The 27,511-nt window shown below is 34.6% G+C and overlaps 3 protein-coding genes and 1 pseudogene across 5 annotated transcripts; 2 read left to right on the forward strand and 2 right to left on the reverse strand.

Moving 5' to 3' along the window:
* Positions 1 to 1,375: 1,375 nt before the first annotated feature.
* On the reverse strand, positions 1,376 to 9,964 carry LOC145619519 (sodium/hydrogen exchanger 6-like). The gene is made up of 22 exons (XM_081674229.1): positions 9,585 to 9,964; positions 8,723 to 8,774; positions 8,580 to 8,639; positions 8,439 to 8,463; positions 8,260 to 8,345; positions 8,031 to 8,142; positions 6,826 to 6,888; positions 6,676 to 6,695; positions 6,498 to 6,592; positions 5,521 to 5,549; positions 5,391 to 5,422; positions 5,239 to 5,286; positions 5,095 to 5,155; positions 4,874 to 4,971; positions 4,713 to 4,788; positions 4,577 to 4,596; positions 4,153 to 4,250; positions 3,940 to 4,049; positions 2,779 to 2,859; positions 2,269 to 2,366; positions 2,089 to 2,168; positions 1,376 to 1,952 (listed from the first exon to the last, which is right to left on the reverse strand). The coding sequence occupies exons 1-22, from the start codon at positions 9,763 to 9,765 to the stop codon at positions 1,903 to 1,905; spliced, it is 1,575 nt and encodes a 524-aa protein (XP_081530355.1). The 5' UTR covers positions 9,766 to 9,964; the 3' UTR covers positions 1,376 to 1,902.
* A 3,581-nt stretch (positions 9,965 to 13,545) lies between these two features.
* LOC145619436 (uncharacterized) lies at positions 13,546 to 19,322 on the forward strand. 2 transcript variants are annotated; one of them, XM_081674122.1, is made up of 17 exons: positions 13,546 to 13,701; positions 13,797 to 13,839; positions 14,194 to 14,366; positions 15,014 to 15,115; positions 15,195 to 15,287; positions 15,376 to 15,516; positions 15,657 to 15,776; positions 16,056 to 16,145; positions 16,235 to 16,336; positions 16,635 to 16,688; positions 16,783 to 16,877; positions 16,957 to 17,074; positions 17,415 to 17,503; positions 17,598 to 17,682; positions 17,762 to 17,853; positions 18,528 to 18,862; positions 19,033 to 19,322. In XM_081674122.1, exons 1-17 carry the CDS (start codon positions 13,669 to 13,671, stop codon positions 19,056 to 19,058), a joined length of 1,791 nt encoding a protein of 596 aa, XP_081530248.1. In that variant the 5' UTR covers positions 13,546 to 13,668; the 3' UTR covers positions 19,059 to 19,322. The 2 variants fall into 2 exon arrangements, with proteins under 2 accessions (XP_081530248.1, XP_081530249.1); XM_081674123.1 differs by having other exon boundaries at positions 14,194 to 14,358; positions 15,012 to 15,115.
* A 772-nt stretch (positions 19,323 to 20,094) lies between these two features.
* Positions 20,095 to 25,723, forward strand: LOC145620967 (uncharacterized). Of its 2 annotated transcripts, none has more exons than XM_081675706.1 (14): positions 20,095 to 20,479; positions 21,962 to 22,315; positions 22,408 to 22,569; positions 22,870 to 22,989; positions 23,119 to 23,223; positions 23,300 to 23,410; positions 23,505 to 23,639; positions 23,718 to 23,828; positions 23,921 to 24,043; positions 24,150 to 24,281; positions 24,362 to 24,472; positions 24,936 to 25,094; positions 25,382 to 25,438; positions 25,510 to 25,723. In XM_081675706.1, exons 1-14 carry the CDS (start codon positions 20,353 to 20,355, stop codon positions 25,512 to 25,514), a joined length of 1,812 nt encoding a protein of 603 aa, XP_081531832.1. In that variant the 5' UTR covers positions 20,095 to 20,352; the 3' UTR covers positions 25,515 to 25,723. The 2 variants fall into 2 exon arrangements, with proteins under 2 accessions (XP_081531832.1, XP_081531831.1); XM_081675705.1 differs by having other exon boundaries at positions 20,097 to 20,479; positions 24,147 to 24,281.
* Positions 25,724 to 26,194: 471 nt separating this feature from the next.
* On the reverse strand, positions 26,195 to 27,136 carry LOC145619057 (2-hydroxyisoflavanone dehydratase pseudogene; annotated as a pseudogene).
* Between the last annotated feature and the right edge of the window lie 375 nt (positions 27,137 to 27,511).

Here is a 27,511-nt window from a genome sequence, read left to right on the forward strand (position 1 = left end):
AAAAATATACTTTCTCCACTTTGGGATGTTACAAATTATGTACAACAAATAAAAGCTTTCCTTTATGGTAAATTTTTTGTGAGTTAATCTACCGACAACCTTATTCGCATTAGGGGGTCTAGAGTTAGGGTTAGGGTTTAGTGGTTAGGGTTAATAATGATTTAATGTCTTATAGCTGAACATTGTCATTTTTAGGTAATTATTATGCGAGGTCAATGATAAAAATCCCATTTGAAATTCATCAATATTAACAATAACTGTGATATGCCAATATCCACATATCAATATATCATTACCCAATTTCTTATTCTCGTAACTGTAACCCAAAACAGACCAAATCTGATTCTTATGCTCGATAATTTTTATGCAAATCTTACATGAATGGGTAGCCTTTACAATAATCTTTCCAATGATACATCATAAGCCCAATTTTGACTTAAAACGAAGAATATGATCAAAATATTAAACTCGGTCCAAAACCGGCACCTTTGCACTATTTCGGCTATATCTTAAAATTTAGAAATGATATTGACCTTATTCTGATTGAATTGGTACTTCCAAAGCTTTCCAACAATATAGTATTTGTCTTAATCCGAGTTTAGGATCAAAAGTTAAGATAAACACAAAAACCGATGAATACTGAAAAAGAAACTCCTGGATTTTCCATATGAAACACGCCAGGAATTTAGGCATTTCCTCCTGAGATTTTCAAAAATCTAATCGTTTGACCTCACCCAATTTCATTTTTTATTTTTAAAAAATATACGACTGTAACTCTTTTGATGACTTTGCCCCCAACCAGTGGTGGTTTGTGATGATTTGTTGGAAAGAGAGAATAATAGATTGATTTAGAGAGGTGAAAAGTATAAAATACACATGAGGATATGTTCATCCATTCAAGTTTATATATGGTTGTTACCTAGTATAATTCGGACGTCGTTTAAAAAACCCCTTTGGGCAAGTTAGGGGAAAGTATCATACCGGCTTCGAACCTCTCATAGGTCAACCCAATCTGGGTTAGTGGGCAAGACTCCCTGGGAATAAGGGGAAAGAATAAGAAAATCCCCACCACCACATTGTCCCTTTGTAAGGATTAATCCCACAACCTTATGGTTATTGAATACAAACTATCTCAAGTACTACTTGTTATCAACATCCATGAATTGATCCAATCATACCCAACAGAAGTTGAGCAATTTCAAAACTTAATACAAAGTATAAATTAGCTTGATACATGTAACATATAAGCCAAATAATATCTAATAATACTAGTTCAACCATAATCAATAACTGATTAAATAGCATTATAACACTCCTAAACTCCTTGGATATAAATTTACCTAGTGTTAAACAAATCATTAGTGGAATCTGCGAGTAAAGGTTTCATTTCACTCATAGGTGATCGACAACATTTATACTATTTAGAACATACTCATTTCTCCTTGCATAATAACTATTAAATTGCTATCAACTATCAAGCTCATCTATTGCAGGTTTGCAATTGTAACCCTGTAAGTGACGAATGCCACACTATACTGTAAGAAAAAATGTTCTTTTGTTTCTTGGATACACACGAGATGAACAGCCTTGAAGTTCAGTACAAATGATCACTATACATGCATTGAATTTATCGCACCTGATTAAACTCTGACAAGGAACATCTGATCTCTAAAATGTAAGGAATCAGACAATTATCAGCAAACTAACCAGCTAACCAGTTTATATGCATGTTTTACAGTAGTAATGGACATCACTACTTCCAGCTTTAGCGTGAACCAGCTCACTAGCATATGTACGGAACTTGAAGTTTTGTGAATGGCCTCTTTTAGTTGTTAAAGCATGATCCACCGTGTCAGGAATACTCTCTATTAATTAATCGTCATTATATTGCAAAAAAATGAATCAGTTACGAGTACTGTAGACTTCTCTTCTTGGAGTGGGCATCAGATTTTCTGTTTCACCATATAGAATTATGTAAACCAGTTAAGTAATACAATGAATTTCATGTTAAATTGCATGCTGCACACAACTAATGAAAATTTTGCACTCAACCTTAATGTCCTCAAATCCAAAATGAATGATGCTTACCTTCTTCTTCTTCATCACCGGTCTGGGTAGTGAAGAACGGGGTCAGATAGTTTTTGTCCAATGATGAAAAAGATGGAGCACTGCAATTTTTGTGTTTTTAACGAGATTAGTAATTATTAGAATTAAGAGCAATAGTTCTAAAAGGAAATAAACTTTTGTACATGAGCCATTATACACTACCTTCTATGGAATTCTTTTAGTCTCATCTTAAATCTGTTTGAAGACGATCCCTCGTCTTCTTGGCCAGAAGACACGAAGCCATCACTCCTATTGAAGCCCTAAGAACAGGAATTATGTCAATTACAAATGTTTAAGCACCAACATGATAAATTCATCACATGTACTCCACATGATATAACAAGCCAGTTAGCCAGAGAATAATCTAACACCATATAATGAGACTCGCAAACTGGTGAAAATTCAACAGATAATAGAACATAGTAAAATGATTTAGCCTAGGATCACATCCATCATTATACAGTAAATATCTAACGACTACTGATTGATACTCAAGAATTCATATTCCCCCTGTCAAAGAGTCCAATTCTTACCTACTCACACACACCCTTTCAACAGGGCAAAAAAAGAAAAGATCCACTGCTGACTAGTGACTACCAAAACAATGAAAGGCCCAATAAAAAAATGTTCTATGTCAAAGAAAGTAACAGGCATTTCTGTACTCAAACTTACATCTAGGTGACCCTCAGGGGTATCACCAATAACTTGCAAAGATTCAAGCATGGTTCCTGTTGTTCCACCAATAAGCAAAACCTGCAGGACATATCTTAAGAGTTAATCAAGTCACATTTCAGTCAAAATCAAAGTCAATGTTTTGAATTCAATTTTAATTTTTTTTGTTGGGGGGGTGGGGGGGACATCAACCTAGTTTTATCCATTTTTATATTCCATTCCAAACCAGAGAAATTAGACATCTACTTTTACCATGCACCCAAGGGACGAAATATAATTCACAGCTATGAATACACAAGGACAAAATGCAGGCAACTCCCAAGCTGGAATGCAGCAATCTGAAAAAATAAATGCCCTCTTTATATTTGACAAGGAAATTGCCTCCAATTAAGGGTAGCCACCGAAAGAGCCAAGCTCAGTTGAGCCGAACTTCGACATGAATCAATTTGCCTGTGTTCTTTTCTTTCTTTTTTATTTTTTTTGGCACACACCTTCTTGGTAAATAATTCAAAGAAGGTAAACAAACAAATTAATTTATATAACTTTATTACCATATTCCTAGGGGAAGAGAAAAAAACCTACTCCCTTTGTTCCTTTTTGTCTGTGATGCTTTGACCATATTTCTCTCACAAAAAGATTTCAAACGGAGGGAGTACAGTTTTATTACCAACAAGAGGAAAGGGTTAGGTTGTTACGGTTAAAATTATATTTGATTAGTTTGCCCATTTTCCTTCTCTAATCACTTCCTCAAATATGTTAGAAATTATCTGACTTTTATAAACTTAGTATTCATAAAGATTATATTTTTAGGCCAAAACAGCATATCCTGTCGGTCAAAACCTCTAGACACACAAAAAAAGGAGTTTAGAGGCCTTTAATTGTTAATGTCCAATTGTTATGTCTATACACAGAAAGAGAATAAAATCAGACACCAAGAGGAAAAGGTGACAGAGTAAATAAAGAACATTCACTGATTCACAGGACAAAATGAAGCTGAAACAAAAGTGACGAAAAACAAAGATGAATAAGACGAAAAGGCCATGGAGAAAGAACAAAAGAATAAAAGTTTAAATTGAAGCACTCATTAACATAAAAAATTCTACAGTTTTAAATTTCAAGTCAAAACATGTAGTTCAGAAAAGAGAGATTAAGAAAGCCTACTGTTAAAACAACTATTGCCGTGGTAGCTGTGAATATCGTCTGGCCATGCCCTTCAGGCAGATCATGAACAGACTGGAGAGCAAGAGCAAAAGCCATAGCCCCTCGAAGTCCTGATCAGGGTATAATGCATTATGCACATTTCTTTTGACTAGGGTAATGTCATATATTCGGATTTAAATAATAAGGTAACAAACATAAAGTTGTTACTCATACCATTGTACCAAAGCGCTTTCTGATGAGTCATTGGTATCTTTCTATGAGCTGGTCTTACCAAATTGACCAAATATCCACATGAGAAGACATTGACAGCCCTTCATAAATGATAGCAGACCTTGTCAGCATTTCATAATTCATACACAGATCACACCGTTGTAAAAATTTACATGAATTCTAGCCACAAAAGTAAACTTGTAGATAAGCCGCAATGATGCACAACTATGACTTGTATAATTGACAACACTAAACTATTTTATTTTTAACAAAGAGAAGCTAATTGTAGGTGGTCTCCAATCTTTAGTAACAGCAAATGTGTCAAACACAATTTATATGCAATAATCAATCATAGATACAAACAAATTTATCAAAAGATTAACATAAAGCGGGGAGTAGAAAAAAAACACACAGGAAGTATTATTACCTGGCTAGCACAATAGTTATCTGAAAAACCAAACCAAGCTAAGGAACAGCAAAGTGACATGAGAACATAAAGCCCAACAATAAACTGTTTAGATGAGCCTTATACAATTTAAACAATTACTTCGTATGAAGGATACAATTGAGAAGAAGATAAAGCCAATATGTGACCAGCTATGCTTCTCCATGACAATATCAAGGCCCATGTATATGAATCTGCAGGTTAACTTAAGACTAAGTTAGAAATGTCTAGAGCTCTCTAGCAATTGAAAATCGATTTAAACAGCATCTAACTTCTTACATAAAAGTCTCCGCTAAGGATGATATTAGATGGAAAAATCCAGATACAAATTGTTGAGACTTCTCGGACAAATTTGAGTAAGTATAGTGCTTCATGACCTGAAAAAGAGAGAATTAACCTCAGATAGATCTTTGACTTAAACTATAGTGACTATACATAAATAGAACTTTTAAAAATAAATAAATAAATAAATAAATAGAGCATATACTTAGACAACTTACAATCCCGGTGAACAGTATTGACACGATACCAGACATCCCAAGACCTTCGGCAAGCATGTACCTTAAAATTTGTATAACATCACTAGAAAAAAGCTTTCACCAAGAGACACCCTATTGCAATAAAGGAGGCATTGGACTACTTACGAGAAATAAGGGAAAAGAACAAACAGACAGCATTCCAAGTTCTGAAGGCTGCAAAGATGATGATACAAAAATGGTGATGTCAAAAAAGTGTCATAAGAACATAATCCAGCTCTCATCTGAAAGCCTAAGAAACAAGTTGTCAAGGCACTCACTTTTCAATATCTAGACCTGCATACTTGAAAAGGTTCATGCAGTCAAGGTCGCACAATATGTAGCCACCCAAATAGTAAATCAAGTAGAGACCAATGTTCACAAGAGTAAAAAACTTTATTAAAAGGATATCAGAGCAGATATGAATCCAGCACCAACCCCTGCAAGAGAAAATTAAATGCTCAGATTCACTTGAATCAGATTTCACTAAAAACACAGACAGTTTCAGTGGGAGTCTGGGAGAGACTGAAATATAGGGTGTAATCAAGCAGTCAAGCTAACAATAACAAAAACAAAAAATGACTTCCAATAGCTAAATATAATAACTTAGATATCCCCATAATATGATCACATCTATACTATATATTAAAAGGCGTTCCTTTTAAAGGAACGGTGCCACGTGACACTCTTCAACGTATATGAAAACATGTCACAATGCCACGTCAGCGACACGTAAGCTTGCGACTTCATTTAACAAAATTAATAAAATATGGTTATATCTGGATTCGAACCCTCAACCTCAAACAAATAAATGCTACACACTTACCAACTCAACCAACGTCTATTAGTGTTATAATTTTCACATATTTAAGGTTATATATTCCTTTTATATTAGAGGTTATTTAATTTATTTATTTTTCACAAATTAGTATGAAGAAAAAAAAACCGAGACAACACCCAAATCACACACTAGCTAAACAACAGTTAAACATAATTATCAAATTAAAGAAGTACAAACTAGCAATGCGGGGCATCGCCCGGGACACACACTAGTTTTTAAATTAATAGTAGATTCAGTCTAAATTTCATAAGATATCCCTGCTGAAAGAGAGAGATGCAAAGAGAATGGCTGTGAAATGACTATTCACTATTATAGAAGGGATATTCACTTTTTATAAAAGATGATGTGGAGGAGTGAGAAAATGGTAAAGAGAGAGGGGTGGTATAAAATTTTATACCATGATTTTGCATGCTCTAAATTAAAACCTTTACGCAACAGTTAAACCAGCACTAAGTAATTAATCGCACAGGACAAGATTTCAGATTCAACATCTGAAGAATATAATATAGTTACATAAAATACCAAGGGATAGATGTGAAAGAACTACCTGAAGACATTGAGCCAGCAAAAGTCTCAATAAACCTCAAGAAGAACGTGAACACATTCTGATCTGATGACTGACCCTTCAACGCCGACATTGACCTAAAAAAAGGCAACACAGTTGAAGTTATCAATTGTCATCCTCTGAGCATAACAAATACAGATAAGAAATCAACTGTTCGCACCTGTACAAGGAAATTGCAACCTGCAATATACGTTGCAAGGAGAAGATAAGTTTTTGCCAAAATCACGAACATTAGTGATTATCAAGCACTAGACAAACCAAACAAAATCTATTTCAATAGATCATACATAGATCGGGTAGAAGAACTTACCGCATCATTCAAAACTGATTCTCCAAAAACCAAGGCATAAAGATTCACGTCTGTGCCAAGTTCCTGAAAGCAAAAAAATTCCATACATATCCTGAGAAAATAGACGGATGCAACAAAGAGAAAGCTGAGAGAGTAAGAGAAGAAACGAGAGTGATATCAAGTGCTCCCTCCTTGAAACAATGGTCTGATATTGTCATCTTCCCTAATATAGTGTTGGTTAATTATTGGATTTTAAACAGATGCCCCAACTAAGAGTGAGGGAGAGAATGTGCAATTAGGTCAATTATATTATATGGGGTTAATTCTACTAAAATCACACACCCATGCACGCACGCACGCCCACACACACACGCAACATGGTGTGAGGTGAGGATGGCATGGATTGTACAATGGTGAGTTCTCAGTTAAAAAGTACTCTATATTGCTGGAAGGGACAGAATATTCTAGTTGCTCTGACAGATTATGTAGAGGCCGAAGGCTCCTCCCAAAGCAATCTTCTATACTACGAAGCAATAAAAAAGGAATCCTTTTACTGAAGATGTTCTAAAAAAAAGGTATTTCAGCAAATCCAATAGGTGCAGCCTTTGTGATCAAAAAGCAATCAGGAGAGTAACTCTTTACTTATTTTCCCATTGGTGACCTCATTATGACATCCAAACTTTTGTTTGTTTGGGGTCTTTTAGGTTCACTAGGGATTGATCAGTGATGTTCTAGAAACACGGTAAAAAATAGCTATATAACAAGTACACTAGTTTGCATTGAGGACTAATCTACTCCCCTGCTGCCCTATGCTTAGTGACACCTTGAGGTTAAGTGTTTGTTATTCTGAGTCTTGCCTCTTAATCTAAATGGGTGTCACTCTCTTGGCGTCTTTCTAATACATTTCCTCATCTACATACTACTACTAAAGCGCAGTCCACTGAGGATTTTTTTTTCCACGTTACTCTATTTAATATTATTTACTTCCTCCATTCCCTAAATATTGCACCATCTGCACTTTAAACACTATGACACTCATTTTCAACCATGCACTGTTTATTTGATGTCTAAATTTTAATAGATTATATTTGAAATTTTAGTTTAGTTAACTAATGTCCTTTTTCACGTATAAATTTCAAGTGACAAGCATAGCATTATCTATTTACATACATACCTATGTAAAAGGAACAAAGGTTGATAACAATAGAAACAAAATAGTGAGTCACCTGGAATATGGCCAAAACAGTTATAGGATCAGTTGATGTTATCAGCGCTCCAAACATCATACATTCAACAAATGGGAGTTTGTATATAAGATATGTGACCCCACCAAGATACCTAAAACATAAATGAACAGCAGTCTAAGTCATACGCAGATGCACATAGCAACATAGTAATAATCACATGTTAAGGATTTTAAAAAATAAAAAAAAAATAAAAAAGGGGGATGCTTACACCAGAAGGCCAGTCAAAATTGAGGCTATAAAGGTTCCAAGAACAGAAAATGTAACAATGGCTCCAAAATTTGAGAAGAATGGTTTCTGGCAGTCACAATATAATGGTTAGATATGTATGTATCAATGTTGCATCGCCAAAAGTTTTAACTAGAAGATTGTAAAAGAATCGGGACTCACAGGAGCAAGAATAAACCCTGACTGGGTGGCCACAAAAGAGTCAAGGAAAATAATAACTAAAACACAGCATACACAAATGAAGTGAAACAATACAAATTAATCCAAATGAATAGGTATTGATTTAAAAGCTCAAAAGGATATAATATGATGGGCGGTAATAAGAAAAGAAAGAAAAACTCCTCGTGAAAGTTAAACCATTCCCTACAGTTTGGGCAAAAAAAGGTCAGTGAAATGAACAAAAAAAGGAAGAAATCATTCAGTTTTATAAATAAGGTAACAAGAACCTGATGCTAGTTTCTGTATTAGAGATATTAGCAAGTCCACCAACAACTAAACCTGTCAACCACGATGAATACACTGTCAGATAATTAACAAAAAAAAACACCATAATATTTGCAAATGTAAACCTGCCTTTCCGTCACATTCACTGTATGACAATTGACAATAAAAACACAATTTAAAGGAAGGTTAAATAACCCTCAAAAGAGTTATACAGATAGTGATACCGCCCTAAGTATAGAAGCATCATACAGGGACAAGGTTTATAACAATTAGCTTCTGCTTTAGGATGCATGTAATCATGTAAATTTTCAATTACGTATGCATCTTAACCTAATTTCACCCAAAACCCCTCGTTACCCCCCGCGTGAATGCACCATCTTACCGATTACAGCAACCGGAAACCCCATGATCATCTATGTTACTCAGAATCTCCAATTCACCTAAAGTACCCATATCAGATACTCAACTCTCATCCCTCAGACATGGATACGACACTTAGACACTTCATTCCGGCAAGGTGGCAAACATCAGGCAAACATAAAAAAGGAACCAAATAGGATTGAATGAGATCACCAATAACAACCAAAAACTGTAACATACATCAGACACCCAGTTCAAGCATCAATAACTACCAATTGTAATGTCTGAAAACTCCGGGATCATGTATGTCACTCCGACTCTTCATTTCACTTCAAGTACCCGTATCAAATGCTCAACACTCCGATACAAGTACAACAACACTAGGACACTCCATTTTGGACCAAAATCATGCAAATAAAAACCAAAATCGACAGAAAACAACACACATTGCAACATTAATAGAAAAATACCCAGTTCAATAAATCAAAAGAGGGAGAATTATACCAATCAAAAGAGAAGCGCTAGCTTCAGGAAGATAATAAAATTTATGGCGACGCAAAACATGACCAAGTACAAATGAAAGAACCAACATCATAATTTGAAGCAGAATTCCAACTCCTGCTGCTTGTTGCTCTTTCGCCGGACTTCCACGAACATCTGCCGGAGAAATCAGCTGATCCTCCATTTGGGTATTCAATTTTACAGGAAATTCCGTAAAACCCACCAATTAAAACCCAGAAAATGATGATTTTGATTGATGGGGTTTTGTGATTCTTTGAAATTTTGATGCAAAAAATTGGGGAGTATTGGTCAACAATTGGGTTTTTGGAGTGGGAAGTTTCTAATTAGTTGTTCACGATTCACTTTCTTTTACGGTTTTTCAATTAAATTTGCTAACGTCTTCTTTATGATGCAATCATGCAATAGTGCAAATGAAGTTAACTCTTCGACTTGTCATATTCCTTTTTTTTTTTCCCAATCAAGCCACTTTCTAATTGTGCACCATGGTCCATGGTGGCATGATCCATGTTCTATTGTATCGGTGAATCGGTGATTAGACTCGATAACTCGATCCCAATGGAAAAATTGATTTGAATCGCACAATTAAATCATGCCCTTGTTTGGTAATTGGCTGTTGGCTGTTGGCTGGTTAAATTAGCTGGTTTGACTGGCTGTTTGTATTGGCTTTTTTGTTGGTTGTTTGACTTTTTATTAGTCTAAAAACATGTTTGGTAAAATTGGTTGTTGGTTGTTATTAGTAACTTAGGTAGCCAAAAGCTATTCCAAGTAGCTTTTTCATTTTGGCTTTTACCAAACACAAATTTTGGATGTTTAACCAAGTGGAAAAGCCAAAAGACAATCAAAAGGTCTATGAAAAGCCATTTACCAAACAAGCCTCATATTTGAGATTTTACTCCCAAGCAAATATAGGTGGTACGATTCGAACTTGTGACTTTGAGTTCCCCATCACCTCCACCAAAAAAAAAACTTGATGACTCGTACTAGAATACAAACTAAATAGTAACTTCACATTTAATCAACAAAATTTAGCTTATGTAACAAAATTATAAAACTAGTAGTTTGAATTGTGCATTAAGAAAATTATAACAATATCCCACATGAACTAATGTATTTTTGTTATACATATTAATGAATACTCATAGTCAACAATTATCTATACGAGTATAAAAGAAGGTGAATAGGTAATATTACTTACTTGTTTTGTTATATGTGTAGCATTAATATGTTAATGTATAGTGATTATTATTAGTAATTGTTGTACTATGGGAATATGGGATGGTACCAGCGTCGATATGAAATACGTAAATCCGAGTTGGGTCTTGTCTTTTGGATCGCCTTTTACATTGGCACATTACCCATGTCGGCCTTCAAAGCCGACCACGTGGAAAGCTGCTTCCGGCCATGTGGATACCCATCGCCCACTTGACACACTAGCTGCGTGGACCGACACGTGGCACTAGCTTGGAGATTTCTATAAATATCCAAGCATTGTTCACTCCTAAGGTACGATTTTCTTAACTTAATTAAACCACCCCTTTTTACTCATATCTTCCAATTTGCTAACTTTAGCATTGAAGCAACCCCAAGAACAACTAATTTGTGTTGACTATGCTGGTACTATGTTAAGCGATAAACCATTACCATCCCGTATACAAGTATTCAGAGCTCATCTGGAATAATTATGAGTATATATATTATTTTTTAATCTTTTTTTAGTGTTAGAGAACTATAAGGTTTCATGTTTATGTTATATTTGAAATTTTGATCGTGGAAACTTATTAATAGAGCTTGGTTCTACTTAAGATCAATGTATTTTGCATTTTTCAAATTGACAAATCATACTTAGATCAACACACATAACAAGCTACAAACATAATCCTTGGAATTACATATTAGCACTTACAGGTTACAAGAATCAAACCGTAAGTTACGAATCAATTCAATAAGATCCAACGAACATTGAGTAACTTGTGTTATCCAGCATTTCTTTGAAAAAAAGAAAATGATTCTTTGACATAGTCAAAGACCAAGACCATGGGTATGTTTTCATTAAGCCTAATATATTGATGACCGCATCCAACATTGAGTAATAACAACACAATAGGTGCAAATAACAGGGGGTAAAAAATAATTCAAAATAACGCGGCTTTCAAACCCCAATAAGGGTGAACAACACTAGCAAAATCCACTTTAAATATGATGTTGCCTTACTGAGGCAACTCCAACAAAAAATGGGGGGGGGGGGACTAAGTACATACGGAGTACTATTTAACATATGGTATATTTTTTTGATGAATTTAACCCAAAGTATTTTAGACTACGTTTAATTCATTTTATTTTTGCTTATTTGATTGATTTTGAACTTGTTTTTTCAATCTAGTTTGATCTGATTTTTTTTTTTTTTTTACTTAACTTGATTGCTCAGCTCAATTTGATCAAAATTTGAACTTATATATGTGTACACTAATCTATTAGGACACAACATATCAAATGGGGTCTTATTAGAATTGTATAAATTAATGTGTATTTATTTTTTCATCACAAAACTAAAGATATAAAGCAATGAAAAATTGCACATAAAACAAAAAGGTAGATTTGAACTTACTTACAAGTATATTTTATAATATATTTGAAATTAAGTGAACCAGATATAAACATAGTGGCTCTAAGCATACTTTGACTTTTAGTTTAACACCTTAATAATTAATAAAATATTTTGATATTGAAACTAAGTGGAAATCAAAGCCATACATCTCGAACAACTTCAAACATACTTTTCAATGCATATGATTAATTTCAACCAACGTCACAAAAATCTATCATCATCGGAATATTAAATTTTACAAATTTTCTAGGATAGAAAGTCACAAGCTAGATTGAGTTGAGGTGGTAGCACATGTTGCAATTTAAATCGGAATCAATCATTCTATAGATTAGTCACACTCATTTAATTTCACGATCGAAAGACGACACACAATCATTAGTTGCCTTATATCATCACAATAGGATTCAATTACACGTTAAAAATGTTATGAGCGAGTAATTAAATGTCTTTGCATTCTCATCCTAGTTTTGCTTTTAGTCACACCAGGGCCTACTAATTCTTCATAATTAACTATACATTCTACTGATCCAAACAAGCCCTAAGGTAAATATTTTGTCAAATTGAATAATCAATTCACACCACAATAGATATAGATAAGAAAAATGAACATTAAAATTAAACTAGATTAGAAAACTTAGACAATAAACCTTATCTCAAATATAAAGAACAATTTTTCAAAAAAATGAAAAGAACAAAAAATTTTATCCTATAAACATATCCTAAATGCAGTTAGTCGCAAAAGGCACGAGAAATTCAAGAGGTGTAAAAAATTAACTCGACTGACCCAAAAAAACTCGATTAAGGGCCTAATATGATTTACTGAATTGAACTGCACTGTTTATGAGAGAAAAAAAATTAGGAATTGAACTGAATTAAACTGAAATTAAGTTGAAGAGAACATGCCCTAAGATTTTGACTCATGTAACATAATGATTTTAACATAATTCAAGTTTAAAATAAGCCCACCCTAAACCAAGATTTCATTATGCCTGACCAGATACTTAAATTAACACCACTAACCCAACTCAAATACCCAAACTGACACGTCAAATCCGACCCACATATCTAAATTGACACCTCTAAAAATAGTCCGTAGACCGTAGTTAGTAATCCTAAAGCATCAACAAGCTTGCTAAAATGAGATGAATAGCACGTGGACACACAACATAGTAGCAAGCAATTAGGTCAAACACTTGACTCCAACAAACAAAAACCCCCCAAAAATATCTCATCACTCGTAAAACCCTAATCTCCTTCCTTTCTCTCAGCCCCCTCGTTGTTTTCCCTGTTTACCAAAATATCCTTTTAATTTCTCTCTTATAAAACCTCTCTTTCTCTTTCTTCCTCATTTCTCATCCCTCTCTTTCTGCCGTAAAACCCTTTCATTTTAGGGTTTTGCAGCTTTCTCTCTCTTCTCTTAAACCCTAATTTCGTTTCAAGCCTCCCTTTTCTTCTTCTATAATGGGCAAGTCTAGCAAGAAATCCGCTACCAAAGTTCGTCTTCTTCTCTATATTTGTCCTCTGTTAACCCTAATTTTATGGTTATTGATTTGATTGGGATTAACGTGTTGTTGTTTTTTGTGTTTCAGGTTGATGCAGCTCCTGCTGCTGTCGTTCCTTCTGGAAAGAAAGGTTTTAATTTAACTTTTTAATTATTTTTTTGATTTTTTTGTTTTAATTTGTGTTGATTGTTGTAAGAATTGAAACGATTTTTATTTTTTAAGGTTTTGATTTTTCGTCGTATTTGTCTGGCTTTGGTTTTAATTTGTGTTGATTATTGTAAAAAATGAACTGATTTTTTAATTTGATGTGTTGATTGTTGCAAGAATTGAAACGATTTTTATTTTTTCGTTATATTTTGTTTGGTTTTGGTTTTAATTTGTGTTGATTATTGTAACAATTGAAGTGATTTTTGAATGATAAGGTTTTTAATTTTAGTTTGGATTATTGTGAAAATTGAAGTGATTTTTGAATTTGGGGTTTTAGGAAAGAGAGGCGCAGAAGAGGCGATTGAGAAGGCTGTGAGTGCGAAGAAGCAGAAGATAGAGAAGAATGAGGCTGTTATTGCTCAGCAGAAGGCTGCTGAGAAGAAGAAGCCAAAGAAAGTTGAAAGTAGCAGCAGCGAATCTGAGGAAGATTCTTCTGATTCAGAGGAAGAGGTGAATGTTCTGCTTTTTTTGAATTAAATAAAGATTAAAGATTTTTACTTTATATATTTTGCTTGTTATATAAATGTTTTGATTATCGTAGGTATTTATTTGTATTTGCAAGAATTATAATTTAAATACTTTTGAATTTGCGAATGTCTTTAGTGTATATTATCATTCATTGGTAGGTATATGTTATTGTTTGTGTACAAATGATTTGGATCAAATATTTAATTAGCTATAAGTTTTATAGGGTTCATTTGGATCAACATTTTTTTTTAATAGTTAATAGTTTTTTAGGGGTAATACAAACCGTTGACATGTGGGGGAGCATGGGAGGGAAAATGTGCTGGCTTTTTTGTGTGTTCTGTGTTTGGTCATTGTTGAGGTTTAAGCCATTGTTTTGAATGTCAATGTCTTTGTGGTATGTAGTAAAGTATAGAATTATATGCCTTTAAATGTATCAGCTTGATGCTCTATCATTCAATATAATTAGCATATTAGATTTAGTATGATAGATGCAGCTGTTGTATTGTTTGCTATATATTTTGTATATGTTTTTTGTATATGTGATTTTTGTTTGCTGTTGTATTATATGGCCGACTTGTGTACAGTTTTGCAATTGTTATATAACTAATTTACATTTTATAATTCATTAGGTTGTTGTGAAAAAGCCACAAGCCAAAGCCCCTGCTGTTGTCAAGAAAGCCAAGCAGGAGAGCAGCTCAGAAGATTCCTCAGATTCTGACGACAGTGATACTGTAAGTATTTGATGAATTATCACTGATAACAGATCGAGATTTTAGTTATAGCTAAGACTTATGTTGGTTATGTTTGCAGGATGAACCTACACCAAAGAAAACTGTACCTGCTGTGAATGGTTCCAAGAAGGATGATTCCTCTGACAGCGATGATTCTTCCTCTGAGGATGAGGTAGGCACTTGATTGTGTAGCCATATGGTGGCAAACCAGTTTTATAATGCTGCTGCTGACTTTGAATTTTATGGCTGTAACATTTAAGGAGGATGTTAAACCTGCTGCCAAGCCTAAAGCAGTGCCCGCAGCAAAGAATGGTTCCCTTCCTAAGGCTAAGCCTGCTGAATCAACTGAGGAAAGCAGTGATGATGACTCAGATGAAGAGAGTGATTCTGAGGATGAGAAGGTATACAACAGTAGTTTTAATTAGAATTAGTACTAATGGCCTTTTTTTTTGAAGCTATTTGCCTTATGAATTTATAAACTGTATTAAGTTGGAAATGTTCAATTCTGGTTCTCAGTTTCTCTACATTTATGTTACTGCAGAAAGTAGTCCCTGCCAAGCCTGTTAGCAATGTGAAAACACCAGCCAAAGAATCTGAAAGTTCTGATGACAGTTCTGATGAGAGCTCTGAAGAGAGTGACGATGAGCCTAAAGCTAAAAAGGTATAATTGTATTTAAAACAGATGGCTATTGTACTGAATTTTTCGTTTTTGCAGAGTTTTTTCACAATGCAGTAGTCGATTATTTCTTGCTGCTAGAAGAGTCTAAATGTACAATAGTTTTCATTTTATTGTAATTGTTAATTTTAAGCTTTTCCCAAGGATATGTATATTGTGATGGTTGCTCTTTAGTTCTCTGATTCAGCATTGCTATTAGTTTTGGATCCTTGTTGTATGTTCCCTGTTTCAACTGGAACCTTAAGTTAACATATACTTTTGCAGGCTGCAAGTGCTGTGAACGGTGCTAAAGTAGCTAAGAAAGATAGTAGTAGCAGTGAGGAGGAGAGCTCTGATGATGAACCTGCCCAGAAGGTAAAGCGCTGCTACCAATATTTAATGCCTTTTTGATTAAAAGCCATCAGTAGTGTATTCATGGTGTTTCATATGCTTCTGTATAACAGACAGTTGCACCCAAGAAAAGTGAAAGCTCAGATTCTGATGAGAGTGACGAAGACAGTGATGAGGAGAGTGAAGATGATAAGCCGCAGAAGACCCCAAAGAAGGTAATGATCTAGGTCTTGCTTACACTACCTCTCCCAACAGATTGAAATGACATGAATCCACTATTGTTTGTTTGTGATGACAAGATGACAAGGGAAATGACATTGAAATTACAAGAGTTTCTTTTTGCATGATTTGTACAATCTTATGGCTATGTTGTTTATAGTTAGCCAATTGTGTTTGCATAACCCATTGCTGTTTTTTTTTATTTAGTATGCCATCTGAGAATTTCATGTCTGTTGTAATATAGTGTGTTAATTGGTCGAAGTATCTCATTTAAATTGCTTTGTTTGCTTGCAGGACACTGATGTAGAAATGGTTGATGCTGAGGAAACAAAGTCCGCCTTGAAAACAGTGAGTACATTGTTCTTCATTTATTTTCATATAGCAATGTGCTAAATCCTTCTGCAGTTGTTAGTGTGGTCTGATTGTTGATTTCTTTTTGCAGCCTAAGACACCAGCAACACCACAAGCTCAAGCCACAGGAGGATCTAAGACACTGTTTGCTGGAAATCTTTCATTTGATATTGAGGATCAGAATGTGTATGTATTCGTCTTTTTATTTCAAGATTACTAGTTTATTGGTGATTTATTTTTCCTTACATCATTTTGCTGTTTACAGGCGAGATTTTTTCAAGAGCGCAGGTGAGATTGTAGATATTAGATTTGCCTCCGAACCTGAAGGTAGATTTAAGGGCTATGGCCACATTGAGTTTGAAACAGCAGAAGCTGCTCAAAAGGTGAGTCTTCAAAAGATTGCTGTTAATTGACTCTATGGTTGCTATATGATTGCCTTTTCTGTATTACAACTACTATGCTATGGCTGTTGGTTATCTGCTATAAATACAAATGTAATTTATTGCAAAATTCTAGATTTAGTCCTTTACTTTTTATACTTGTATATTAGAAGAGTGTTATTTTTTTTTATTTATTTATTTTTTTCTGGTTAAACTTTCTTATACCAATTCCTAAAGGTGTTATAGCTATGCATATTTCTCACTGTGGTAGTATGGTGTTTTCAACTCTCTAAATTTATCTAGTAAGCTGCATTTACTCTGTTAACAATCTATTTTCTTCCAGGCTCTAGAATTGAACGGCCAGGAATTATTAGGTCGCCCAGTAAGGCTTGACTTAGCTCGTGAGAGAGGTGCATACACTCCCGGCACGCGGTATGTATTGTTATGTTTATTATTATTCTTGATCTTTACTTTTAATATACATATTTTTTTATTTATAATTTTTTATTTCTTTTTTTTTTGTTAGAGAAAACTCTTCTTTTCAGAAGGGTGGAGGCCAGAACCTTACAATATTTGTAAAGGGATTCGATACTTCTGCTGATGAGGATGAGGTAACATTGTTCTCCTTTTGTTTCCATCTTTCTGATTGTCTGTCAGCTGTTTCTGATTGTTTTTACTGTCCACTTGCAGATGAGGGGTTCCTTGAAAGAACTCTTTGGCTCGTGTGGAGAGATTACAAGATGTTCTATCCCTCAAGATCGTGATAATCAATGTCTTAAGGGGTATGTGCTAAGAATCTTTTTTCTGCTTTGTTTTACTGAAGACATCTAGTTTTCTTTTGGTTATACGTACTGTGAATCATTTTTCTGCTCTGTTTTATTAGAAGGCATCATGTGTTTCTTGTTCTGTGATATGTGCTTAGTGTGTGGTGTTTTGCTTTTGTCAAAGACCCAAATTATCAGCATTAGGCATCTGTCCTTGCACCCGTCTTTGTTGGACCTTTTTTTTTTTTATTTATTACTATGGGTGTTGGCGATTGGAACTGTATTATAATCTGAGTTGAGGGTGTGATGCATTTGCTTTAGTACTACTTAATTCTCCTTTTTTCACAGCATACACTTGATGAGTCTTATAATACATGAGAATGTGATAGTATGTTTCTACCACATATTTCATGGATGTCCAGTTCTTATCAACTTATCTTGCATATCTGTTTTCCCCCGGCATATTTATCTTGTCATATGGGTTTATTGCCGACTTCCAGGTTACTTGTTATTGAATATTATTCCATGATTGTGTCCTGTTTAAGACTATAATTTCCATGCTATAATTTTCTGGTGTGAATATTTTTATCCAATTTTGTTACATGTGTTGCTGCCTGCTTTTTTTGTACCATTCTTTACATTCCTGGCAAATGTGTTTCCTTTCTAACTGAGTATTTTCTTGTGCTCTGCAGTGTGGCTTATATAGATTTTGCAGACAGCGATGCATTTAACAAAGCCTTTGACCTAAATGGATCTGAACTTGGAGGTTGTTACTTGAATGTTCAAGAGGGTAAGCCAAGAGAACCCCGTGAGTTTGGGAGTGGAGGATTCGGAAGTGGAGGATTTGGAAGTGGTGGCAGAGGTGGTGGGAGAAGAGGTGGCAGAGATGGTGGTGGTGGAAGGTTTGGTGACAGACGTGGTGGAGGAAGGTTTGGAGGCGGTGGTCGTGGTGGTAGAGATAGTGGTGGTCGTGGTGGTAGAGGACGTGGTGGTCGTGGTGGCTTCAGCATTACTGCATCTGCCTCAGGTAACTCTTCAAAACCATATAGTCACAGGAAGAGTGAGAAGAGGTTATGATTAGTAAAAAAAATTGGTTATTGCATAAAAAATTGCGAACAAAATTTTCTCCTAGCATTTACCACAATTTTCTGAATTGTGTTCGTTAATCTGAAAATTCTCTTGTTCTGATGAATGCAGGAAAAAAGACGACCTTCGATGATTAGGATATTATGCAAATGGAGAACATCAGTTTCGGCCAGATGTATTAAAAGTGTTTTAGATATTTTAAGTGACTATTGGGACAGTTAGTTATGATGCTGGTTTAGTTTGAGCCCAAGTAGAGAAGTTGTGTACTTAGGCCGAAGTTTTGTTCAGAGATGTGACCATTGTATTAGTTTTATGCTTTTTTTGGCTGAATTACTTTTCTTGAAAGGATTATAGGGATATATATTTGTCCTTAAATGGAATGTTTTTATTACTTTTTGCAATTCATTTGGTACCTAATCTATCATTATAATTTGTGTACTCGTACCTTTTTTCCTACTACAGATTGACAAGATGTCGATTGTTTTCATACTGTTCTTATTCCCTATACTTCATCATAATTCTTACAGTACCTTTCTCTCTCTCCCTCTTTTTTTTTTTTTTTTTTTTTTGTTTTGTTGTTGTTGTTGTTCTTATTCCCTATACTTCATCGTAATTCATACTTCTACTGTTTAGGTTAGACTTCACCACTAAAAAACATTGTAGGTTCCAATGGTCAAACCTAATTAATCAGAACAAAGAAAAGAGCATTTGCTATTGAAACAATTTATTTGAACCTATTCACTTAATTAGTAAGAACAAAGAAAAAAGAGAATTTGCTACCTAAATGATTTATGTGACTTCGTTAATGTCTCAAAGAGACCACATAATCTGTAGTCTTATTACTATTATTTTTTCTTTTGGAAAGGTAAGAAAAACAAACATTAGAAAACCCTCCTCACGAGGGGAATTCCTAATGTAATCTATCGCCCTATTTGTTTGTCTATGTTTCTTTGTAAATGTGCTTCGATTGAAATTGTTAGATTAGTATGTGTAAAAAAAGACCTGAAGTTAAGGGTAAAGGGCTAGCAATCAACCATATTTTTTTTGTTAGATTCATTTTACACGTATCTTTAAAAAATCTCAATTTTTAAATTATTTTTTCACTCATATAACAATTTAAAATAGAATCATAATTTGTACAAAGATGATAAAAGAAATGTGTCGACTTTAAAAAACAACAAAAAAAAATGTCATTTATATGACTATATGAGTATTATTATACTTGTACAATATATAAAAATGGCATTTAGCTGCCCCTATCACGCGGTGTTGGGTGCGTGGCTCGAGTTTGTTCATACTTAATTCTACCGACTTCAAAAGAACATTTTTCAATCTTCTTTTCGCGAGTGCCAGTTTTCATCAACTATAATTGTCCTCATATTTTTTCCTATACTTCGTATTTTCCATCCTTCCAAATAAAAAAAAAAAAAAATGAATATTGGAAAAGATGTTCGTCCATTGCCAATGTACGAATATAAAGTTCTTAAACATGTACCTACTTTTGTTAGAAGACGATACGATCGAGATCTTGACCGCAAGTTGAGTGATGCAACTCTAGGTACGTACGACTTCATTGTTTTTGTTAGTATGCGACTTTCTTTGGCAACTAGATGGTCGAGTAACTAGAGAGAATTCAAATGTTTATCGGGAATGTACAATATTTATTTAGTAAGTAACTAGATGGTCGAGTAATTAGAGAAAATTCAAATGTTTATTACGGAATGTAAGACTTTCTTTCTCTAGTAATTTGATGGTCGAGTAACTAGAGAGAATTTAAAAGGGTACGTATTTGTGAATAGTAATTGAATGGTCGAGTAACTAGAGAGAATTCGATATTTCTTTTAACAAAAATGTAAGTTCACACCATCAAATGTTGAGGAAGAATGAAGAAAGAGAAATGTATCCATGGAGGTCAACGGGTGAGTGAGAGAGACATGAATGAATTTAATTTTTTTTTTTTTTGAAACAAGAATGAATTTAATTTTTGGAAGTATTTTATTTATTTTAAATATTTATTATATATATATATATTTTTTATTGTGCGGTGATATTTAATTTGTTTTATTATGTTAGTCCATACAGAAGAGTAAATGACACTGTACTAGATGGTTCTGTTGGGTATGATAATGATGGGAGAGATTAGTGCACATGGTTGGAGTAGAATACTACTCGTAGTAGTAAATAGGAGAGAAAAAAAAAGGGAATATTTTAGGCACCCAATGTTAAAGATTAAAGCCTAAAGGCCATGGGACCATGGTACTGGTACACACAAGGGGATAGTGAAAAACATGTTCCACGTATCATAAACTCGAAATTTATGAAAACGATATTAGTTAAAGATGTGTATTAACAACCATGTCTAGTCAAGATATACTGCCAAGGAGATAAGGAAGAGAGTATTTAGTAGGTTTTGGCTTCGTTTGTAAATTAGTGATTAAATAGTAAGCTGATTGTAGCTGGTTTGATTAATTGATTGTATGGAGTAGTTGTTCGTGTCAAAAAAAAAAAAAAAAAAAAGGTTAAGGGTACATTTTTTTGACCTACTTAAGAATAGAATAGTCATTTCACATTTATATTTACAAATCTCTATTCTAAAAATCTCATACAATGACTTTTCAAATCAACCTTTTGGGCTCAAACTTCTCTTACTCTTCCAATTCTCTTTTACGCCATGTTTGGTGGTTAACAATTTGCGATTTGTATAAGCTGGTTTGACTAGGTGGTTGCTAAAGTGGTTAACAATTTGCGATTTGTATAAGCTGGTTTGACTAGGTGGTTACATTAGCAATATGTACACGTGTTTGGTAAAAATGTTTATAGGAATCCATGTCTATAGGCTGTTATTCATGATTGAAACTTTCTAGTATTGTTTAAAATGGTACATTGGACTTAAAAGATAGCCAAGCCCTTATGAAATACTGGTAAAGTCACATTTCTGAATGAGAAGATTCAATCTTCAAAATTGATTTAAATAGAAACACAATGGATTGAAGAGTATAGTGTGTATATCCCTGGATGAAAGACTAGTTCAAATATGCAGATTTGTCATCTGAAGACGGCGAAAGCAGAGGTGATGATGGTGCTGAAGCTTCCAATCATGCTGCTGTCAGTGATTTTGAAGATGAAGCTGAAGATGAATTACATGCAGATTTCGACAATGAACAGGATTCCCAAACTTATACAGATGATATTGGCATGTTTTCAGAAGATAGCAAAAGCGAAAGTGGAGAAAATGAAGATGAAGATATTGTGTATGTAGGTTTGGATGATGTAGAAGACAGCAGAAGCGAAAGTAATGGTACAAAAGATGTGAATATTGTTGGTGATTATGTACTTGATAGTGTCCAAGATGAAGTCGAGTACAAGGATCAGGGATACTCTGACAATAAACAAGGTATGCAAGTTAATGCAATTATGCTAATGTGTTGGAAGATTTCAATTATGGTTTGAAAAGTTGGATGAAAGACATGTTCAAATATAATACAGGTCTTCTTTTAGAAGGCGGCAAAAGCATAGGTGATGATGGAGCTGAAGATTCCTGTCCTGCTGCTGTTGTTGATTTGGATGATATTGTTGTTACTAATGAAGCTGAGGGAACACAAACATATGCAGAAGCTTTTGGATGTACTGAATTCGGACAAAGTACGAGTAAGTATGACAAACTTGGTGTGCTATAGTTCTGTCATTTAATTTGAGCTCAAAATTAGCTACATACAGAAGCAAAGTTGATGATGCAGAGAATAAAAACAATTTCAATCTAAGAACAAGCTCTTTTTGTATCATGGAATACTTCATGATTTAAGGAATTATGCAAATGCAATTGATGTTGAAATATAAATAGAGAAAAACAGTATGTTGTCTTTGAATAGTCCTTCGATTAGGAGTCACCCTTTCAAATACTTTCAATGTAAGTTCGTAGTATTCTCATATAAGTTGGTATGTATATAGATGATAGTAAAAGCGAAAGTGGAGGAGCTGAAGATACAAATCTTGCAAGCAATAAGGATGCTAATGTTGAAGATGAAATCGAGGGGGATGGACATGAAAAATTATCTGACAATGAGCAAGGTAATAAGCAAACATATACAATTGTTAAGATTCTTATAAACCTCTAAAAACTAGTCTAAACAATATATATGGTGTCTTTGAATAAAATTCTACAATTGCATTCTCATATATGCTGGTATATGTATTCAGATGACAGCAAAAGTGAAAGGAAAGAAGTAGAAGATGTTATTATGGATGCTAATGTTGAAGATAAAATCGAGGGAAATGGAGATGTAAAATCTGATAGTGAGCAAGGTAACTAGGAAAATATACAATTGTTTAGACTCATTTACCTCTAAAAACTAGTCTAATTTAAACAAAGTGTATGCAGGTCTATGTTCAGTAGATTGCAAAAAAGAAGATAACGGAGCTATAGATGAAGATAACCTTGAAAATTTTGTGGATTCTAGAGTCAAAAATGAAGTCCAGGACAATGAACAGGGTATGGAAGCGCGGATATTGTGAAGATTCTCATAATCCCCCTGAACATACATCTGACTACACAGACTAATTGAAGTGTATGTATGTATATGTAGGTTTGAGTTTCATAGAAGATAGCAAAAGCGAAGACAATGGAACCAAAGATGCAGATATTGCTTGCGATTATGTGGATGATAGTGTCCAAGACAAACTCGAGGACATAGATCATGAAAAATCTGACAATGAACCAGGTATGGCCTGAAGTCATTCCCATAATTTAAAATCCTTAGTGGCACTAATAGTAAGACTAATGGAAACAATATATGTAGGTATATGTTCAGAAGACTGCAAAGACGAAGATGATAGAGTTATAGATGCGAAAATCCTTGCAGATAACGAGGATGCCTTTGTTGAAAATGAAGTCCAGGACAATGAATTAGGTATGTAATTAAGCATATTGAGAAGATTCTCATAATACTTAAAAAGTAAGCAGATTGAAGCTAAGGATATTTTTACTTTGGTTTGCATTTAGTACAAGATAGCAAAAGCGAAGACAATGGAACTGAAGATGTAAATATTATTAGCCATAATGTGGATGATAGTGTCCAAGATGAGATTGAGGACAAAGCTCTTGGAATATCTAACAGTAAACAAGGTTTGGTCTTAATGCAAATGTGTTGTGAAGATGCCTAAACAGAACAAATTAGTTGATCTACTGTAATAATAATTAAACTGATGTATGTATGCACCGTATGCAGTAGATATGCAACATATGCTAGTAGAAGACAGCAAGAGCGAAGCCGATGCCACTAAAGATGCAAGTGTTGATAGCTATCATATGAATGATAGTGCCAAAGATGATGTCTTGGACATTGAACATGACAAAAAACAAGGTATGTTCAAATTGAATTGTGGGAAATTTTATAAATTCTTAAAGTTGTACTAATTTGGATATGTGTAAGCTTGCATTTAGATGATAGCAAAAGCCAAAGTGAAGGATTACAGCACGGTGATCTTTCCACTTATGAGGATGTTAGTGTTGAAGTCCAGGACAAGGGAGTCGGAAGCTTTTCTGATGAACAAGGTACGCATACAAATGTCTTCCTCGGATTTTGGTAGTAAACTCTAACATGCAAGTAATCCGTCCAAATTTTATCACTCACTATACTATATTGGGATGTCCCGAATTTATCTTTTACCTTAACAAAATAAAATGTGCACTCCCTATGAAGTGAAACCTAGCTTTTCTCCTACGAGTACTACTTTTATCTCTATCAATCAAAACTCATTTTCTCTTCACAGTACAATGACTGTATTTTCTTAACAATTCTGCATTCATCTCTCTGTATCCACTTTCAATTTCCGTAATCACTATATTTTTTTAACCAATTTCCCTACAATTTTACTTAATATAAATAATAATCTAAGTGTAAGATAATGTTTAAGATAGAAGAAGTATTAACAAGTTAAGTTAGCTAGTAGTTTATGATAGGACAATTAATTATTACTGAAGGATGTTCTTGCTGATAAAACTTTCAAACATGTAGATTTTAGCCCAAAAGCATTCAAGGAAACTCTGGAACGAGATGGAATTGATCTGTGTTGTCCCAAATGCAAGAAAAATATCACCCACACAATGATTTATCGAAAAAAGGAAGATAGCCAACAACATCAAACAACATGCTATACCTTTTTGACAACTCTATGTAAGTATTTTTTTTTTTTTTTGGACAAAGTATGTAAGTTTTCAGGCTAGCCATTTCGAGCCAAATCTTGTTATCATGTTCTGTTTTTTCAATAAACACAACTAAGTTTTTGTTAATGATAACTTGGTCCAACTATGCCATTTAACTTACAAATGTAACACACAATATTTAAACTAGTCACAACAATAAAAATCCCAAGGTAAAGAGTATGCATCTGTAGTAGTTAACATAATTTTCTATGCGAAACTTTGATAATTTTGCTAACAATAATCCTGTTGAACTTACAGTTAGTTGCATGCATTCGATGGTAGTTCACTGGAGAACTAATTATCGCTCACACTCTGGTAAGTTCCCTAGCTAGCTCGCTCTTTTGTAGCAAAAAAAATAACCAATTTCTTATATTTGTGTTACATAGATTAAGGCATTGGTGGAATGAATGCAAGGAGTTGATCATGATAGATATGCAACGAACGCAAACTAGCAAGCCTCACCAACATGTATTGGGCGGCGACTGTGATGTACTAACTAGTCATGACTTTGTTGCAAATGAAAATTCTTTTGTATGTAATTAATAATTACTTCCTTCCCTGAGTTTGTATGATTTCTTAGCTTGCATATAATTGGGTGTATTCGATCATTATACAGAAATAATTGCACTTGAATTCTAGCAAGGTACAATAGCAATTTATGCCCACGATCACAACACAACTAAGACGAGCTAAGGGCGCTATGTGGCCTATATATATCTTGCGCGAATAAAGGAAAATAGTTAACCAAGGAAGTACAAGCTTAACTTGGCAATAATGTTGTAACACATACTTAGGAAGTTAGGAGTATTCTTGAACTTTACTTATTCACGGTTCAAAAATTAAAAGCGGAGCTAAACTAAGTTAAACTCGAAAAAGCTCGTACAAAGGCTCAAAATTACAATAACTCATTTAAGATTTGTATCAATTGTTGAGAAGCTCAAAAAGTATAGGAAGCAACCAAAAAAAAAAAGTTAAAACTTATTTTGACATAAAAGAGGTTACAATTTATTTAAGCTTGAGGAAACAAGGAAGCCATAGTTAATCAATTTGATAAACAAAATCGAATAAGAATCACTTGTGAAGAAAAGTAGCAAGACGTTTGAAAAGAAGCTTAGCATTCTCAGAATCAGGATTAAATGCATGAAAACAATGACCTTCTCCTTTTACTTCAAACAACTCTACTATTCCTTTGAATCCACTCTTTTTGACCGCATCATAGTACTTTACTGCACTATCTTTCAGCTCATCCTTCTCCGCCACAACCACAAGCACTCGACTACACCCGAGCGCGTTCAAGCTCGGGGCTCCTACACCCATAGGGTTGATCATATGACTATCTAAACCACCCGGTGCGTTCGGGTACACGAAGTCCCATATCTTGTAAGCCGTCTCAAGCCGAGGATCATCTTTCTTGTCCAAGAAGTAAGGGTGTGAGAAGAAAGCTCCTAAGATCTTAACATCACGGTGTAAGCTCTCGTTACCGGCCCTCATGGCTATGTTATGGACAATGTTTCCTCCTGCACTGTCCCCTCCAATGAAGACCGCCTCGAGGTCTCCGTGGTTAGCTAACCACGGGTCTGAGAGCGAGGCGGTCCAGTTGAGGGCAGTCCAGCAGTCTTCATAGGCTGCAGGAAGAGGGTGTTCAGGTGCGAGTCTGTACTCGACTGAGACTATTAGTATTTGAGCTTCGGAGGCTAGGATGTTCATGTAACGGTGGTCGAGGCTTGAGAAGGCGGATTCGAGGCAGAAGCCGCCTCCGTGGAAGTAGACTAAGATGGGAATGGGGAGGTTTTGATCATTATTATTAGTGATGAATTTGTTAGGAATGTAGAGTCTAGCTAGGAGGTTTGTGTTAGGGGAGAGTGTCACGTCTTTCGACGAGACCCCGGTTTCGGGGTCTTGGGGTGTAGGAGGGACATGGGGTGACCCAAAGAGGCGCTCAACCGAGTCGTCTTTGAAGACTCGGATGAGCCCTGGGAACTCTAGTTTCACTTCTTTAGATATGGATGCCATTGATGTTAGGATATGGTGAGAAAATGAGGTAGTGTTATGCAAATGTAAGTTGGATAAATGTTGTACAAAAAAAAAACAATGTTAAGTGGATAGTTGGTGCGTTCATTATATTTGTCCACTATATATGCTTTTTTTGGGAAAAGACAAGACAAATACAATGCCGCCTCATGAGTCATGGCCTCACTATGTTGAACTTAATGTTACCAAATTTGGAATTATATTGACACGTGTTTAATGTTGTCACATTTTAGCTAGTAGAGAATCTTATACTACATCTGTTACATATTATTTGCAACGATTAGACATTTTTCCTCTCTACTTTATGTCAAATCGTTGCAAATAATATGTAACGGAGGTAGTATTTTTATACGTGTC

Source organism: Chenopodium album, chromosome 27 (assembly GCF_948465745.1).
Source record: "Chenopodium album chromosome 27, dcCheAlbu1.1, whole genome shotgun sequence".
NCBI classification, from domain to species: domain Eukaryota; kingdom Viridiplantae; phylum Streptophyta; class Magnoliopsida; order Caryophyllales; family Amaranthaceae; genus Chenopodium; species Chenopodium album.